Source organism: Hypanus sabinus, chromosome 14 (assembly GCF_030144855.1).
Source record: "Hypanus sabinus isolate sHypSab1 chromosome 14, sHypSab1.hap1, whole genome shotgun sequence".
NCBI classification, from domain to species: Eukaryota; Metazoa; Chordata; class Chondrichthyes; order Myliobatiformes; family Dasyatidae; genus Hypanus; species Hypanus sabinus.
The window spans coordinates 7,009,896-7,024,691 of record NC_082719.1 but is presented as its reverse complement, the minus strand read 5'-3'; the positions used below and the strand labels follow the sequence as shown (position 1 = coordinate 7,024,691).

The 14,796-nt window shown below is 38.6% G+C and overlaps 1 protein-coding gene across 3 annotated transcripts in view; it reads left to right on the top strand.

Moving 5' to 3' along the window:
• fras1 (Fraser extracellular matrix complex subunit 1) overlaps positions 1-14,796 on the top strand; it is a 518,960-nt gene that overhangs the window by 278,380 nt on the left and 225,784 nt on the right. For all 3 annotated transcript variants that reach the window (XM_059988734.1, XM_059988733.1, XM_059988732.1), the window contains one exon: positions 4,459-4,599. In XM_059988734.1, coding sequence (XP_059844717.1) covers positions 4,459-4,599 — 141 coding nt within the window. The remainder of the gene's footprint in view (positions 1-4,458; positions 4,600-14,796) is intronic.

Genomic DNA, 14,796 nt, shown 5'->3' with positions numbered 1-14,796 from the left:
TGGCGGCAGCTGAAGTAGCAACTACTAAACTAGTCAACTGATGACCTGCATCAGCCAGTTCATGCCCTGTTCTCATTGCTACCATCAGGAAGATGTACAGGAGCCTGAAGGCACATACTCAATGATTCAGATACAACTTCTTCCCCTCTGGTATTTGATTTCTGATTGGGCATTGAACTCATGAACTCCACCTCTTTACTTTTTTATTGTTATTTTTGCACTACTTATTTAATTTAACTATTTTATATATATGTACACTTATTATAATTCACAGTTTTTTTTCCCTATTATTATGCATTGCATTGTGCTGCTGCCACAAAGACAACAAATTTCACAATGTATGTCGTTGATATTAAACCTGATTCTGATTCTGTGTGATTGGAGCTTGAGAGAAAACAAATCCCTAACCTGTTACCTCACATCAGTGTAAAAGCCTGGAAATGGTGATTGCCTATGTAGTGTTTTAAAAAGTTGGTTGACATGTTTTGAACACAGTGCTGGCATCTCTGGGGATGCAAGAGACTGCGGATATACAGACTACTGGAAGAACGGAGCATGTCAGGTCGCAAACTAATGGCTGAAGTTTTGGGTTGAGGCCCTGCTTGGGATCTGATAGTTTCATGAATACAGCATGGATATAGGCCCTTTCACTCAACAGGTCTATGCTGACCACGGCATCCTCCACGCTGCTCCCAGTTGCCTGCATTCGGTCCATAACCTTCAAAACATCTCCCTTCCATGCACCCATCCAGCTGCTGCTTAAATGTTGTAATTGTACCCACCTCGATCTCTTCCTCTAACAGCACTCGAGTCTCTCTTAAGTCTTTCCTTTCTTCTCTTGTATATTTGTCTCTAGTTTTAGACTCCCCAGCTCTGGGGAGAAGTCTATGACTGTCCATCTTATCCATACCCCTCATGATTTTCTAAACTTTTATGAGGTCACCCCTCGTGTTACACTCCACTGAATAAAGATTCAGTGTGACCGGCTTCTCCCTACAACACAAAGTACACTGCAGATGTTGGGGTCAAAGCAACACGCACAACAGGCTGCTGTAACATGGAAGCTGCCCAACCTGCTGAGTTCCTCCAGCCTGTTGTATGTGTTGCTCACACCCTACAATCCAGCCAGCATCCTTGTGAATTTATTCTGCATCTTCTTTAGCATAATAAAGTCTTTTCTATGACAGGGTGTCTGAAACTTTCTGCAATACTCTAAGTATGGCCTCACCAATGACTTGTATAACAGCAACATAATGTCCCAACTCCTAAACTTAAGTGTCCTGGCTAATGAAGGCCAGCATGACAAATACCTTCTTTACCACCTGAGCACTTGTGTGGTCACTTTTTGTGAGCTGTGTCCTTGAACTCCCGGCTCCCTCAGTTCCACAACTCCCGTCCATGCTCTGTAATCAATCCTATCCTGGCCTGTCTGATCAAAATCCATCACCTCACACTTAACTAAGTTGAAATCTGAGAGGAACAAGATGGCAGTGCGCAGCGACCACTCTGGGATGAATATCTGTTATCTGTTAAGTAGGATGCCGTGCACAATCCTGATTTGAGGGAGATGGACGTGAGAAGCACAGAGGAACATCTGGTGAAACTTCTGACATGCCTGTTTCGCTGCTTCTGTGCAATTGAAAAATCTCTGGAGATGAAGGCCCCGAATCCTTGGCTTTGCCTGTTGCTTGGCGGCCAGGACTGGGGTCAAAGCACTCGGCAGAGATGGTGCTCAGTGTCGGAGGGCTGGTCGGAGGCTCTAAGTTTTCGGATGGACTCAGAGTTGGCTGTGGTCGGAGCTCCCAGAGGCTGCATCGGGAAGTTTTGTGGCGCAGGAGGTTCATGGCAGGAAGAGTTTTTCTTCTTTCTACCGTCTATGTGAGATGATGGGCTGTCAAGGACTTTGAGACTTTTTTTTACCGTGCCATGGTCTGCTCTTTATCAAATTACAGTATTGCTTTGCACTGTTGGAACTATATGTTATAATTATGTGGTTTTTGTCAGTCTTGGTCTGTCTTGTGTTTCTGTGATATCATATTGGAGGAACATTATATCATTTCTTAATGCATGCATTACTAAATGACAATAAACGAGGACTGAGTGTTCTCATAATCTAAAAATATATTTGCTATTCCTCAGCCTGTCTCCCCACTTGATCAAGATTTCTTTGTAATTCATTGTGGCCTGTTTTGCTAACAACAAGACACCTAATTTGTATAATCAGCAAACCTCCTAAACCTGCCGTCTACATTTATATTCAGATCATCTACATATATAATGAATAACGGAGGTTGTAACAAGGACCCCTGTGGCACCCTGCTAGTCACAGGACTCCAGCTGTAGAATTGACCTTCAGCCATCTCCCTCTACTTCCTCTCATCTAGCAAATTCTAAATCAGCCTCCAAATTCTCCGTGAATCCTATGTGGCCTCACCTTCCAGATCAGTCTGCCATACAGAGCATTGTCAAAGGCCGTAATAAAGTCCATGTAGAAAACATCCCATTAGTTATCTCTTTGAAAAGCTCCAAATGATTCATCAGACATGAATGCCATATGCAAAATCATGCTGACTATTTGTGAATTGGCCTTGGCTATCCAAGTGATGAGAGATCTTATCCCTCAGAATTTCCTCCAGTTATTTGCCTACATCTGAAGTCAAGTTCACTTCACCGACCTGTAGTTCCCTGTTCTGTGCTTGCTACCCTTTTTGAACATTGGAACAATATTAGACCCATCTTCTGATACTTTGTCATTGGCTAACAATGAAGCAAATATTTCAGTGATTTCTTTCCTGGCTTCCTATAAGGTCTGGTATTGCACTTAATCTGACCCTGTGGATTTGCCCACTTTATCCTGACCCAATTTCCTTTGCTTAACTGCAGAATTCTTCAATCAGTGTTTCCACCTTCAAGGTGCAGTAATCATGCAAGGACATTACTATTGAATTTCATGTGCTAAAATACCTATCACAAGTTCAAATTACCAGCTACAAGTATCCTCTTGTGCATGTGTAATGTTGAGTGGTTTAATGCATTCATTTTAACCATCTAATTATTTATAACACATCTGAGGCCAGAGCCAAACAGTGTTCTTCAGGCTGTTGTTTGACACGTTTATAATTCTAGCACACTGTGTTCTTTAATATTCCTGGAGTAGATAGTTATCTACGAGAAGACTGAAGGAGGATCATACCAGTTGAGGTGGCATGAAGTGATGATGATGCATGTTGGTTAAATGTTATTATGTTGGAATACTTTGAATGTGATAATGATATTTCTGTTTGATCCACTTGTATATTTGTTGCATTTTCCTTATTGCACCAATTTTATGCTTCATTAGGCAATGCTTTATAAATAGCATGACATGACTTAAATGCTTCAGCTTCAGTTCTCTGTTTTTATTAACCTACTTGAGATTCCTTTCCTGCAGATGTTGGTTGTTGCTGAAACACAGTTCTATGTACTCCAATTACTTTCCTAAACTTCTCTTTCATTGAGCATTGTCTTTCAATGAGGTAGAGAAAAATCATAAATGCTTCCAATACCCTCTTGAGCTGACATTGATAAGTAGACCGAACAATAAGTCAGCACTTGGAGTCTTAAGCAGAACACGCGAAAACATTGACTGGAAGTTAGTTAATTTATCTGTGAATATTGTACTTTGCAGTCATAAGCATACACTGCATTCATGCTGAGGCAGAGTGATTTTCGAATGTTGATCTTAGTTTTTATCACCAATAAAATAGATTTTTACCTTATTCTGCTTTACAGAGTTACAACAATGTTGGCCCAGTGTACAGTCTCCCTAGCACTGGGAATATGTGCCTCTTTATTTCCTGTCTGTTAATTTGATGAATTGCCATGCATGCATATTGCTGAGCTCCATGCTGGCAATCCAGTTCTGTGAAATTATTCCCAATCTGTCACTGAAGCTGGTGCCTGATCATAGTAGAGTGAATTCCAGTGTTTGAAGTTCTAATTTCACAACTGACCCTGGGACATGCACCTGATACTACCATCCACATTGTTAAAACTTTTTGGGCACTGACTTACTTGCTAATGAACAATTAAGTGTTTTTGTAATCACTCTACTAGAAAAGCTTCTTATTTTGGCATTTGCAAATACAGAAGGATGTTGCTTTACATACTCATGTGGGATATGTGCATAAGTAGATAGATAATTAAATAAACTGAGTACAGTTGAATACAACGCTTAGGAATTGTACATTCTTTCTGATCAAAAAGTATGTTTAAAGAAGAACTATATAGTCCCTGAACAGGGAATATTGATAATTCTTTTTAAAACAGTTGGTAACATTTTTAGAGCATCTGAAGAAAGTAGAATTAAATATTGTTACATTTCAGAAAACACTTCAAGGGTAACCAAGAGACTTGTGGATTGTGAAGTACTGAATATTAATGATGTTTTGTGTGTGTGGTTTCTTATCTTGCATACAGAGTGCCATTCCACTTGCAAAAGCTGTACAGGGAGCAGTCCTCAGAACTGCACAGCCTGTTCTTCATCGAGAGTCCTACATGAAAGCAGATGTCTCCATAGATGTCCAGAAGGATTTTATAGTCAAGACAAGGCCTGTTATTGTACGTCTACTTCTTTTACAATTCTATTGTACTTTCTCTTTCCACCTGTGCCTTGTATAATTTGCTGTAGTATTCTGCCTTGCATATTAATAGACACATTCTTAATTTCAAAAAGGCCAGCAAGAAATATGAATCACATCATCCACAAAAAGTGCATTGTTTAGCTTATTGCAACACAGAAAATGATGCAGGAACTCAGCAGATCTGGCAGTATTTATGTAAATGAATAAACAGTTGATGTTTTGGTGTGTGACCCTTCAGGACTAAAGGAAAGGGAAGACACCAGAATAAAAACGTGGGGGGAGGGGAAGGAGGATAGCTAGAAGGTGATAGGTGAAGCAGGTGGGTAGGAAAGGTAAAGGGCTGGAGAAGAAAAAATCTTTAGTAGGCGAGTGTGGACCGTAGGAGAAAGGGAAGAAGGAGGTGACCCAGCGGGAAGTGATAGGCACGTGAGAAGAGGTAAAATGCCAACGTGGGGAATAGAAGAGGCGAAAAGAGTGAAAAAGTTTTTACCAGAAGGAGAAATTGATATTCATGCTATTAGGATGGAGTCTACCCAGACTGAATATAAAGGGTTGCTCTTCCACCCTGACGATGGCCTCATCTTGGCACAAGAGGAAGCCATGAACAGACACGTCGAAACAGGAATGGGAATTGGATTTAAAACGTTTGGCCGCTGGGAAGTTCCGCTTTCAGCAGATGGAGTGGAGGTGCTCGATGAAGCATCTCCTTGATTGCTACCTTGTTTTGAACAAAGTAATCAATGAATAACTAATTGGCAGGTGGTACTCAAGTAGATGGAATTTTGAGTGGGAAGGAGGATGTAGATGGGCTTCAAGGAGAAATTGAGAAAGTATGACATCATTTTGCTACAGTTGTATAGAGCATGGGTGAGACAGCCGCTGGAGTATTGTGTATATTTTTGGTCTCATTCCCTTTGATTGGAGGAAACACAGAAAAGGTTCACTTGACTGGTTCCAGAAGTGATGTGCTTACAGACAGACATACTTTATTGATCCCTTGGGAAATTGGGTTTCGTTACTGTCGCACCAACCAAGAATAGTATAGAAATATAGCAATATAAAACCATAAATAATTAAATAATAATAAGTAAATTTTGCCAAGTGGAAATAATTCCAGGACCAGCTTATTGGCTCAGGATGTCTGACACTCTGAGGGAGGAATTGTAAAGTTTGATGGCCAAGAGCAGGAATGACTTCCTATGACGCTTAATGTTACATCTTGGTGGAATGAGTCTCTGGCTGAATGAACTCCTGTGCCTAACCAGTACATTATGGAGTGGATGGGAGTCATTGTCCAAGATGGCATGCAACTTGGACAGCATCCTCTTTTCAGACACCACCATCAGAGAATCCAGTTCCACCCCCACAACATCACACTGGCCTTGCGAATGAGTTTGTTGATTCTGTTGGTGTCTGCTACTCTCAGCCTGCTGCCTGCTAGCATTTAAGGAGAAATTGAGGAATCCAGGTCTATATCCTCCAGTGATAAGGGGGGAGGGGAGAGAAGCAATTTTGCTGAAACTTAGAAAATTCTTCCAGAACTCAACAGACAAGATGTAGGAAAGATGATTTGCAAGCTGAGTATCTAAAACTCGAAGTCACAGTCTCTGAACCAGGCTGCTTAGTGCTGAGTTGTTTCATTCAAAGAGTGGTGAAGCTGAGTTGTTAGAGCTCTTTCAAAAAAGGGAGATTGAAATAGATTTCTGCATTTGAAAGCATCAAAGGATAAATGGGTGAGATAGCACAATTGTGCTTGTGATGTACAGGATTAGGTGTGATCTTGAAGAATGGTGGAAGCTGAGTGGGTAATTTATCAATTTGTTTCTTATGTTATAATAGTTAGGCTGGAATAATTAAGTAAAGGTTATGTCTCATTAATGAAACTGATTTTTTTTAATGCATTCAGTTGCATGCTGGTGACCATCTGGATTGTTTAAATAAACTTCCAGAAGGCATTTTGTGTTTCAGCTCAAGAAATAATACACTAAAATGAAAGCATACAGAGTTGGAGGTACCTTATTCATCAGCAGGTGGGTTAGAGAATAAGGAAAAGTGGAATGCTCTCTGTTTTGGTGTTGCTCAGAGGATTTGCCTCAAAGTCTTCGCCTTTCACTATGAATACAAATGACTTGGATGAAGAATGCCAAGTTAGTAGGCATTGCAAGTTGAAATAATAGAATCCGGAATATAAAAAGGGGTGAATTCATACTTAAGTAAATTCTCATTTATTCAGTACTGATGCATCACACAACAGGCAAAAATATTAAGCAATTTAATTTTTTAAACTGTAAATTTGAATTTGATGCAAAATGTCACAGTGATGCAATGCAACTAGAGAATTGTGAATGCAATGAATAAATTGCTCTGACCTTTTCACAAGTGATTTTAGTTTATGTAGTCACTTGTCCCAAGTGAGGTTATATGCAGAAGTCTGTGCCGAGTCTACATAATATTGGTTTGTCATTATGAAAATAGGCTCTGTGAATTCCTGTTCAAGTGTTACACAAAATAAACAAGAAAAGGCATTTTTACTTTTAAATCTGAGAACAGCAGCATCCTCTCTTGACAATTTGCTTCTTCATGAATTGGTAAGTACACTCATTCAATTGAATTGTTTTTGCTGTATTCTACATTAACAATGTCTATCCTTAAAATATAGGATTGTCAGTGTAAAATATCATACATCACAGGTAAAGTCCTCTCAACCATTAAGCACATCTACATAAAACGCTGTCGTAGGAAAGCAGTAGCCATCATCAGAGATCCCCACCACCCAGGCCATGGTCTCTTCTTGCTGCTGCCATCAGGTAGAAGGTACAGGAGCCTCAGGACTTGCACCACTGGGTTCTGGAACAGTTACTACCCCTCAACCAACAGGCTCTTGAACTAGGGGGGATATCTACACTCACCCATCCATTGAGATGTTCCCACAACCAGTGATCTCACTTTAAAGATTCTTAATCTCATTTGCTCATGTTCTCATTATTTATTGATATTTACATTTGCACAGTTGTTGTCTTCTGCACTCTGGTTGATCTTTCACTGATCCTGTTATAGTCACTATTCTATAGATTTTCTAAGTATATGACATGAATGTACTTCAATACTAAATTTACTTTGAACTTTATTTCATAAAAGGCTCAGGAATTGACATAGTTTGGCCATTTATACATAGAATACTAGTGTGTGGTCTGCAGTATTTTTGAGTAATTCTCATACTTGTCACCATTGCTCGCCCATCACCTGTCACCAATCCCCGTCGATGCTGAATGGTTGAGAGTATGCTGTAAATAAATGTAAGACTATAGTTTTGAGTTCATGTGTGGTTATTAATTTTAGATTGCACAAAATTAAATATTTTCCCACAGGAGGCAATCTCTTGGGTACTGTGGTGACAGAGTGTTCTAATGCTCAGGTTAGTGGAAAGAATCAAATTCCTAAAAATTCCTAACAGAACTTCAGGCCGACAGGGCTGGAATACAGACGTGGGAACTGAACATTACATTATGCATCTTTGTTGAAAGTTCAAAGTAAATTTATTATCAAGTTATATACTCTATATGTCACCAAAAACATCTTTGGAATTCGTTTGCTTGTTGACATACTCAATAAATCCAATAACCATAATAGAATCAATGAAAGATTGCACCAGTGTGCAAAAGACAACCAACTGTGCAAATACAAAAAAAAGGAAATAATAATAATAATAAATAAATAAAGAGTAACTATCGAGAACATGAACATAAATATCGAGCCCTTGAAAGTGAGTCCGTAGGTTGTGGGAACAGTTCAGAGACAGGGCAAATGAAGGTATCCCCTCAGGTTCAAGAGGCTGATGGTTGAGGGTAATTAACTTCCTGAACTTGGTGTCCTGAGGCTCCTGTACCTTCTTTCTAATGGCAACAGCAAGAACACAGCTTGAATTGGGTGGTGGGGTCCCTGATGATGGATGCTGCTTTCCTGCGACAACGCTACATATAGATGTGCTCAATGGTGATGGACCGAATCGTACCCACTACTTTTTGTAGGATTCTTTTTATCAAGTGCAATCGTGAAAAATAGCCAGATCAGAAATGCTGATCAAGTCAACTAGTTCCCAAAGAGAACTCTGATAGGCCAATCAGATGGCTCATTACTGTTTGGTGATAGAACCCAAAAAAAATCACATGTACGATTAAGAAACATTAAAAAAATAGTAGAAATACTGGAGTCACGATGATCATGATGAAGTCTGCTGGTGAGAGACATTTGCACACACGCTGTCCTCCATAATTCAGAGAGATTGAAGGGTAAGGTTACAGGTTGACAAAATGTGGCAGGAGCACTTGGAACTAAAAGGTAATCCCTACCGGGAGAAAACAGCACCTGATCTTTCTGCACTGTTCTCCAGCAGTTTAAGGACTAAGTGCAGCCGGAACATAACTCACAAGTGCTCTTTGAAAGTCAGGTATTAACCCTACCTACCAACAACCAAGCATTGCCATCCTGGTCCCCTTCATGACAGCTTATGAAGAAGCATGTGACTTCCCTCCCAGAGATAATAGGTGTTTGTTCACTCGACTCTTGAAGGCTTGGACCCCATCGTCGCAGATGTTTCCAACCACAGCATCTGGAAAACTGTTCCAAATTCTGATAGCACAGTGAAGGAAGCTTCTATCCAGTGTGTAGGTTCTCGCATCAGGGACAGAAACAGCATGAGTAGGCATAGATAAATTAGATCGTGTGGTGCGCCATCTCTCATAAGATGAAGGCAGCATGGCACGAAGGTCTGCAGGGCTGTGACTGGTTTGCATTTTGTAGCACAGTAGCTGCAGCAACCTGTCGACTGTGGTGTAAGCTACTGATGGCTAGCTTCTCACAAGCTGTGGCTTCATCTACACCTATAATCCTGAGAGCCTTCCTTTGAATGGAATCAAGCTGGCTGAGGACACTCTGTGAGGCATTCACCCATGATAAGCAGGCATTCTCCATGATACTTCGTACCTGGGCTTTGTAAACCATGGCTCTGCCCTCTTTGTCTAGTTTGGGTGCTGCTTTCCACAGAGCTCCAAGACTTTGTCCTGCCTTGTTTGAAATAGTGGAAAATTGTTTATCCCACACCAACTTGCTATCAATATATTTTTTTATTAGTTTTTTTATACATTTTCTATATCGCTACAGATAAAAAACACCCCAGATCAAAATGAAGAACATTAATACAGTGCAAAAATAAGCATACAATAATAATATAATACAAAAAAAGATAATTGAGAAAGCACCCAAATTGAAGACATGTAAAATTAGTATCCTTTCCAAGCTCCGCAACAAAAAAAGAACTCCGGACCAGCCACAACACAATATAGAGAATATAAATCAGGACATTCAAACCCCCAAAACTGTAAATATTAATGCCTACTACCAAAAAAAAAGGAGCTGAAAGCAAGGGATGGAAAAAAAAACCTTAGTTAAGAGGAAGGTTATGAAAGTACTCAATAAAAGGTCCCCAAACCTTATGGAACTTTGTATCCAAATTAAAAACTGAATAATGAATTTTTTCAAGGTCTAAGCAGGACATAATATCATTAAGCCATTGAGCATGTGTGGGCGGGGCAACATCTCTCCATCTAAGGAGGATTAAATGTCTAGCCAGGAGAGAAGCAAAAAATAATATTCGACACTTGGTCGAACTCAGACGTAAATCTGTCTCACCCAAAAAACCGAACAGAGCAATTAAAGGGTTAGGTTCTAGGTGGTGATTCAGAATATAAGATAACGTTGTGAAGACATCTTTCCAAAATTTCTCCAAGCTAGGACAAAACCAGTACATATGAATGAGAGCGGCCTCGCCCCTTTTTCATTTATCACAAAGAGGACTAATATTAGGGTAAAATCGAGATAGTTTAGATTTAGACATATGGGCTCTATGAACAATCTTAAACTGTAAAAGGCAATGGCGAGCACAAAGAGAGGTTGAATTAACCGATTTGAGAATCGAGTCTCAAGTCTCATCAGATAAGGAGATATTTAAATCATGCTCCCAAGCCATTCTAATTTTATCCACAGGGGCACGTTGTAAGGCTGCTAACTTATCACAAATAAATGATATTAAACCTTTACCTAGTGGATTAATAGCAAGAAATAAATCCATAACATTTTTCTCAGGCATTTCAGGGAAGTTAGGAATTAAAGGATTAATAAAGTGTCTAATTTGGAGATACCTAAAAAAATGAGCATTGGGCAGATTGAACTTAGCAGAGAGCTGTTGAAAAGGTGCGAAGTGATTATCAATAAAAAGATCTTCAAAATGTCTACTGCCCTTCCTATACCAATCATGGAATGCTAAATCATACGTAGTAGGTAAAAAAAGGTGATTATGTAAGATAGGGCTAGAAAAGGAAAAACCATGGAAGCCATAAAATTTCCTAAACTGAGCCCATGTACGCAAAGTGTGTCTAACAAGAGGATTAACTATTAATCTGGACAAACTACTAGGGAGTACAGAGCCAAGAAGTGCAGAAATAGATAAATCTTTAGTGGAACTCAACTCCATTGCCACCCAATTAGGGCACTTTGGTTGCACAAAAGGTAGCACAACGTATATTGGCTGCCCAATAATATAAACGAAAGTTAGGTAAAGCCATGCCACCCTCTTTTTTAGATTTTTGGAGATAGACTTTATTAATTCTAGAGCACTTATTCTTCCACAGATATGACAAAATAATAGAGTCTAAGGAATCAAAAAAAGATTTAGGAATAAAAATTGGGATTGATTGAAATAAATACAGAAGTTTAGGGAGAACATACAATTTAACAACATTAATACAACCTACCAAAGACATAGATAGAGGTGACCATTGTAACAGACTCTGTTTTATAGTATATGAAAGATTGGCAAACTATTCATGAAAGAGATCTTTAAACTTCCTTGTGACTGTAATCCCAAGATAAGTAAATTGATTATGAACTACTTTAAAAGGGAGATCACGGAATGTTAATTCTTATGCTTCTTTATTAATTGGGAAAAGTTCACTCTTATGTAAATTAAGTTTATAGCCAGAGAACTGGCTAAACTGATCAAGAAGTGAAAACATTGGAGGCAAGGATGTAGACGGATTTGAAAGAAAAAGTAATAAGTCGTCGGCATAAAGAGAAACTTTATGCTCAACACCCCCTCTCCAAATCCCGGTCAATTCAGGACAATTTCAAAATGCTTTCGCCAAAGGTTCTATAGCCAAATCAAAGAGAAAGGGACTTAAAGGGCATCCCTGACGGATGCCACGTTTGAGGTTAAATAACTGGGATTTCTGAAAATTAGTCAAAACAGAGGCAGTAGGACACAGATACAGCAATTTGATCCAAAAGATAAAACTTTGACCGAAGTCAAATTTTTCTAAAACTGCAAAAAGGTAGTTCCACTCTATACGATCAAATGCTTTCTCCACATCGAGGGAAATAACACATTCAGGAATCCCAGTTGGAGGTGAATATAAAATGTTAAATAAACACCGAATGTTAAAAAAAGGAAGATGGTTTTTAATAAAACCAGTTTGATCATCAGAAATAATAGAGGGAATAACAGTTTCTAATCTATAAGCCAAAACTTTGGCCAAGATTTTAACATCAACATTAAGCAAAGAAATCGGCCTATACGAGGAACACTCTGTTGAGTCTTTACCCTTTTTTAATAAAAGAATAATAGATGCCTCATTAAAGGAGGGTGGCAAATTACCGTAATTAAACGAGACAGAGAATACTAAGAGTAACTGAGGAGAAAGAAGTGAAGAGAATGATTTATAAAATTCTACGGGGAACGCGTCAGGTCCAGGAGATTTCCCTGAAGACAATGCGGAAATTGCAAAAGATATTTCTTCTGATGATATTGGCGCATTAAGTTTAGCTTTAAAATCAGATGAAAGCGAAGGAATATTCAGATTATTTAAAAAATGATCAACAGAGATTCAGAGGAATAAAGTCGAGAATAAAAATTTTTAAATGCATCATTGATTTCTAAGTGATCCGATGTAAAGTCTCCATTCTCCTTCCGGGTCCTTGTAATATGTTGTTTGGCTTTGGAACGCCTCAGCTGATTAGCTAGAAATTTACCAGATTTGTCACTATGAATATAAAAGCGACTTTTACTTTCAAGAAGTTGGCGTTCGACAGGTTGAGTAGACGGAAGATTAAATTTAGTTTGAAGTTCTACACGCTTCTTGTATAATTCAGGATTCTTAGTTTGACCATACAGTTGATCCAATTCTTTAATCTGATTAATGAGGTCTAATCGATCTGCACAGGACTTTCCATTAAGATTTGCTGTATAGGAGATTATTTGACCCCTCAAATATGCTTTCATGGCATCCCAGACAATCTGGGATGACATTTCAGATGATGTATTGGTGTTAAAATAAAAGGTTATCTGATCCTTAATAAATTTTAGAAAATCATCATCCGATAATAAAGTCGAGTCAAAACGCCAGGGTTTATTCCTCTGAGGGAGACCAGGAAAATTTAAAGACAAAGTAATTGGGGCATGGTCAGAAATCAGTATACTCTGATAATCACAAGAATAGACAAATGGAATAAGTTGATTATCGAGTAAAAAGTAGTCAATTCTAGTAAAGGTATGGTGAACATGTGAAAAAAAAGAATAATCTCTCTCAGGTTGAAGGAAACACTATATATCAGAGATACCATAATTAGAGAGAAAAGAGGGAATAGCTAAGGCAGATTTAGTAGGTGGTCTAGTAACAGAGGATGATCGATCCAAGTTAGGATCTAACCAACAATTGAAATCGCCACCCAGTATAAGAGAGTATGAGTTTAAATCTGGTAGTGAGGAGAAAAAAAACGTTCAAAAAAATTAACATAATCAAAATTGGGAGCATACAGGTTTGCTAGTACAACTTTAGTATTATCTAGTTTACCAGAAACAATAATAAAACAGCCATTTGTATCAGATATCTTATTATGGAGTTCAAAAGGAATATTTGAGTTAATAAGTATGGAGACCCCCCCCCCCCCCCCAGCTTTGGCGGCAAAGGATGAATGAAAATGCTGACCCGCCCACTTTGACAAAAGCCGAGAATTATCAAAACTATGAATATGAGTTTCTTGAAGGAAAGCAATGTCAGCTTTGAGTTGTTTAATATGTGAGAAGACCTTCCTTCTTTTAACAGGATGATTCAATCCCTTTACATTCCAGCTCACAAATTTAAGTGTATTTTAACCATTATCAATTGTTAGTGCATAGAAGGCAGCAGGCATATAAAAAATCAAGCAGTACAATAACAGTCTGGGAGCAAAAATGTAAACATAGATCCGTAGAATCAAAACAGAGACATGTCCTGAATAACAAAGGAAAACAAAAGAAACAGTGAGTAGTGATGGAACTGGAGAACCCACCCCACCCTCGCAACCCAAAACTAGATGGCTACCTGAAAAAGCAGCTAGCACTACCAAAAAAATTAACCCAATTATGACTTACAGTTCTGTGTCATTAACAAATGTTACGTATAAATACTATAGCAAATAATAATTAATTTATGCACTAGAAAACAGAATTACAATTAGGAACAACTTCAACAGAAGTATAAAACTTAATACAAAGAAAATCAGAAGAAAACTAAAACTAACCTACCCGCGAAAAATTATAAAAGATTAAAAGAGGAAAAAAAGAGGGAGAAAAGGGGAAAATTATAAATTCAAAGAGAGTACTTATCAACCATTTACAGAAAAAAAAAGCAAAACTTAAACTATGAAACAACCAACAGGGAGGCCTTCAATAAAAACTCCAAACCTCCAAAACAAGTTAAAGTCAATTGTAGATCTCTATAGATAAAGTTGTACAAAAATAAAGTAGATTACACAAGTACAATCTAAAATTCCACAGGGAAACATTAAACTTAGATTATCTATTTTGAAAAATCGCACCAAGTCCAGGGAGAGATTGACTACAGCCCTTAGAGCAGCAATAGATAATGACTGAATTATTCAAGTAAAGTCTGAGTTCGGAAAAAATAGTTTTACTTCGAGAAGTACTTATCAACCATTTTAGAAGGTCAGGCTGGTTTCGAAGAAGACGAGGAGGCTGGAAGACTTCCAACAAACGCCTCAGCCTCCTTCACTGATTTAAACCACTTATAATCTCCAGTAGTAAGCGTAATTCGAAGATCGGCTGGATTTCGGAGAGAGGGTC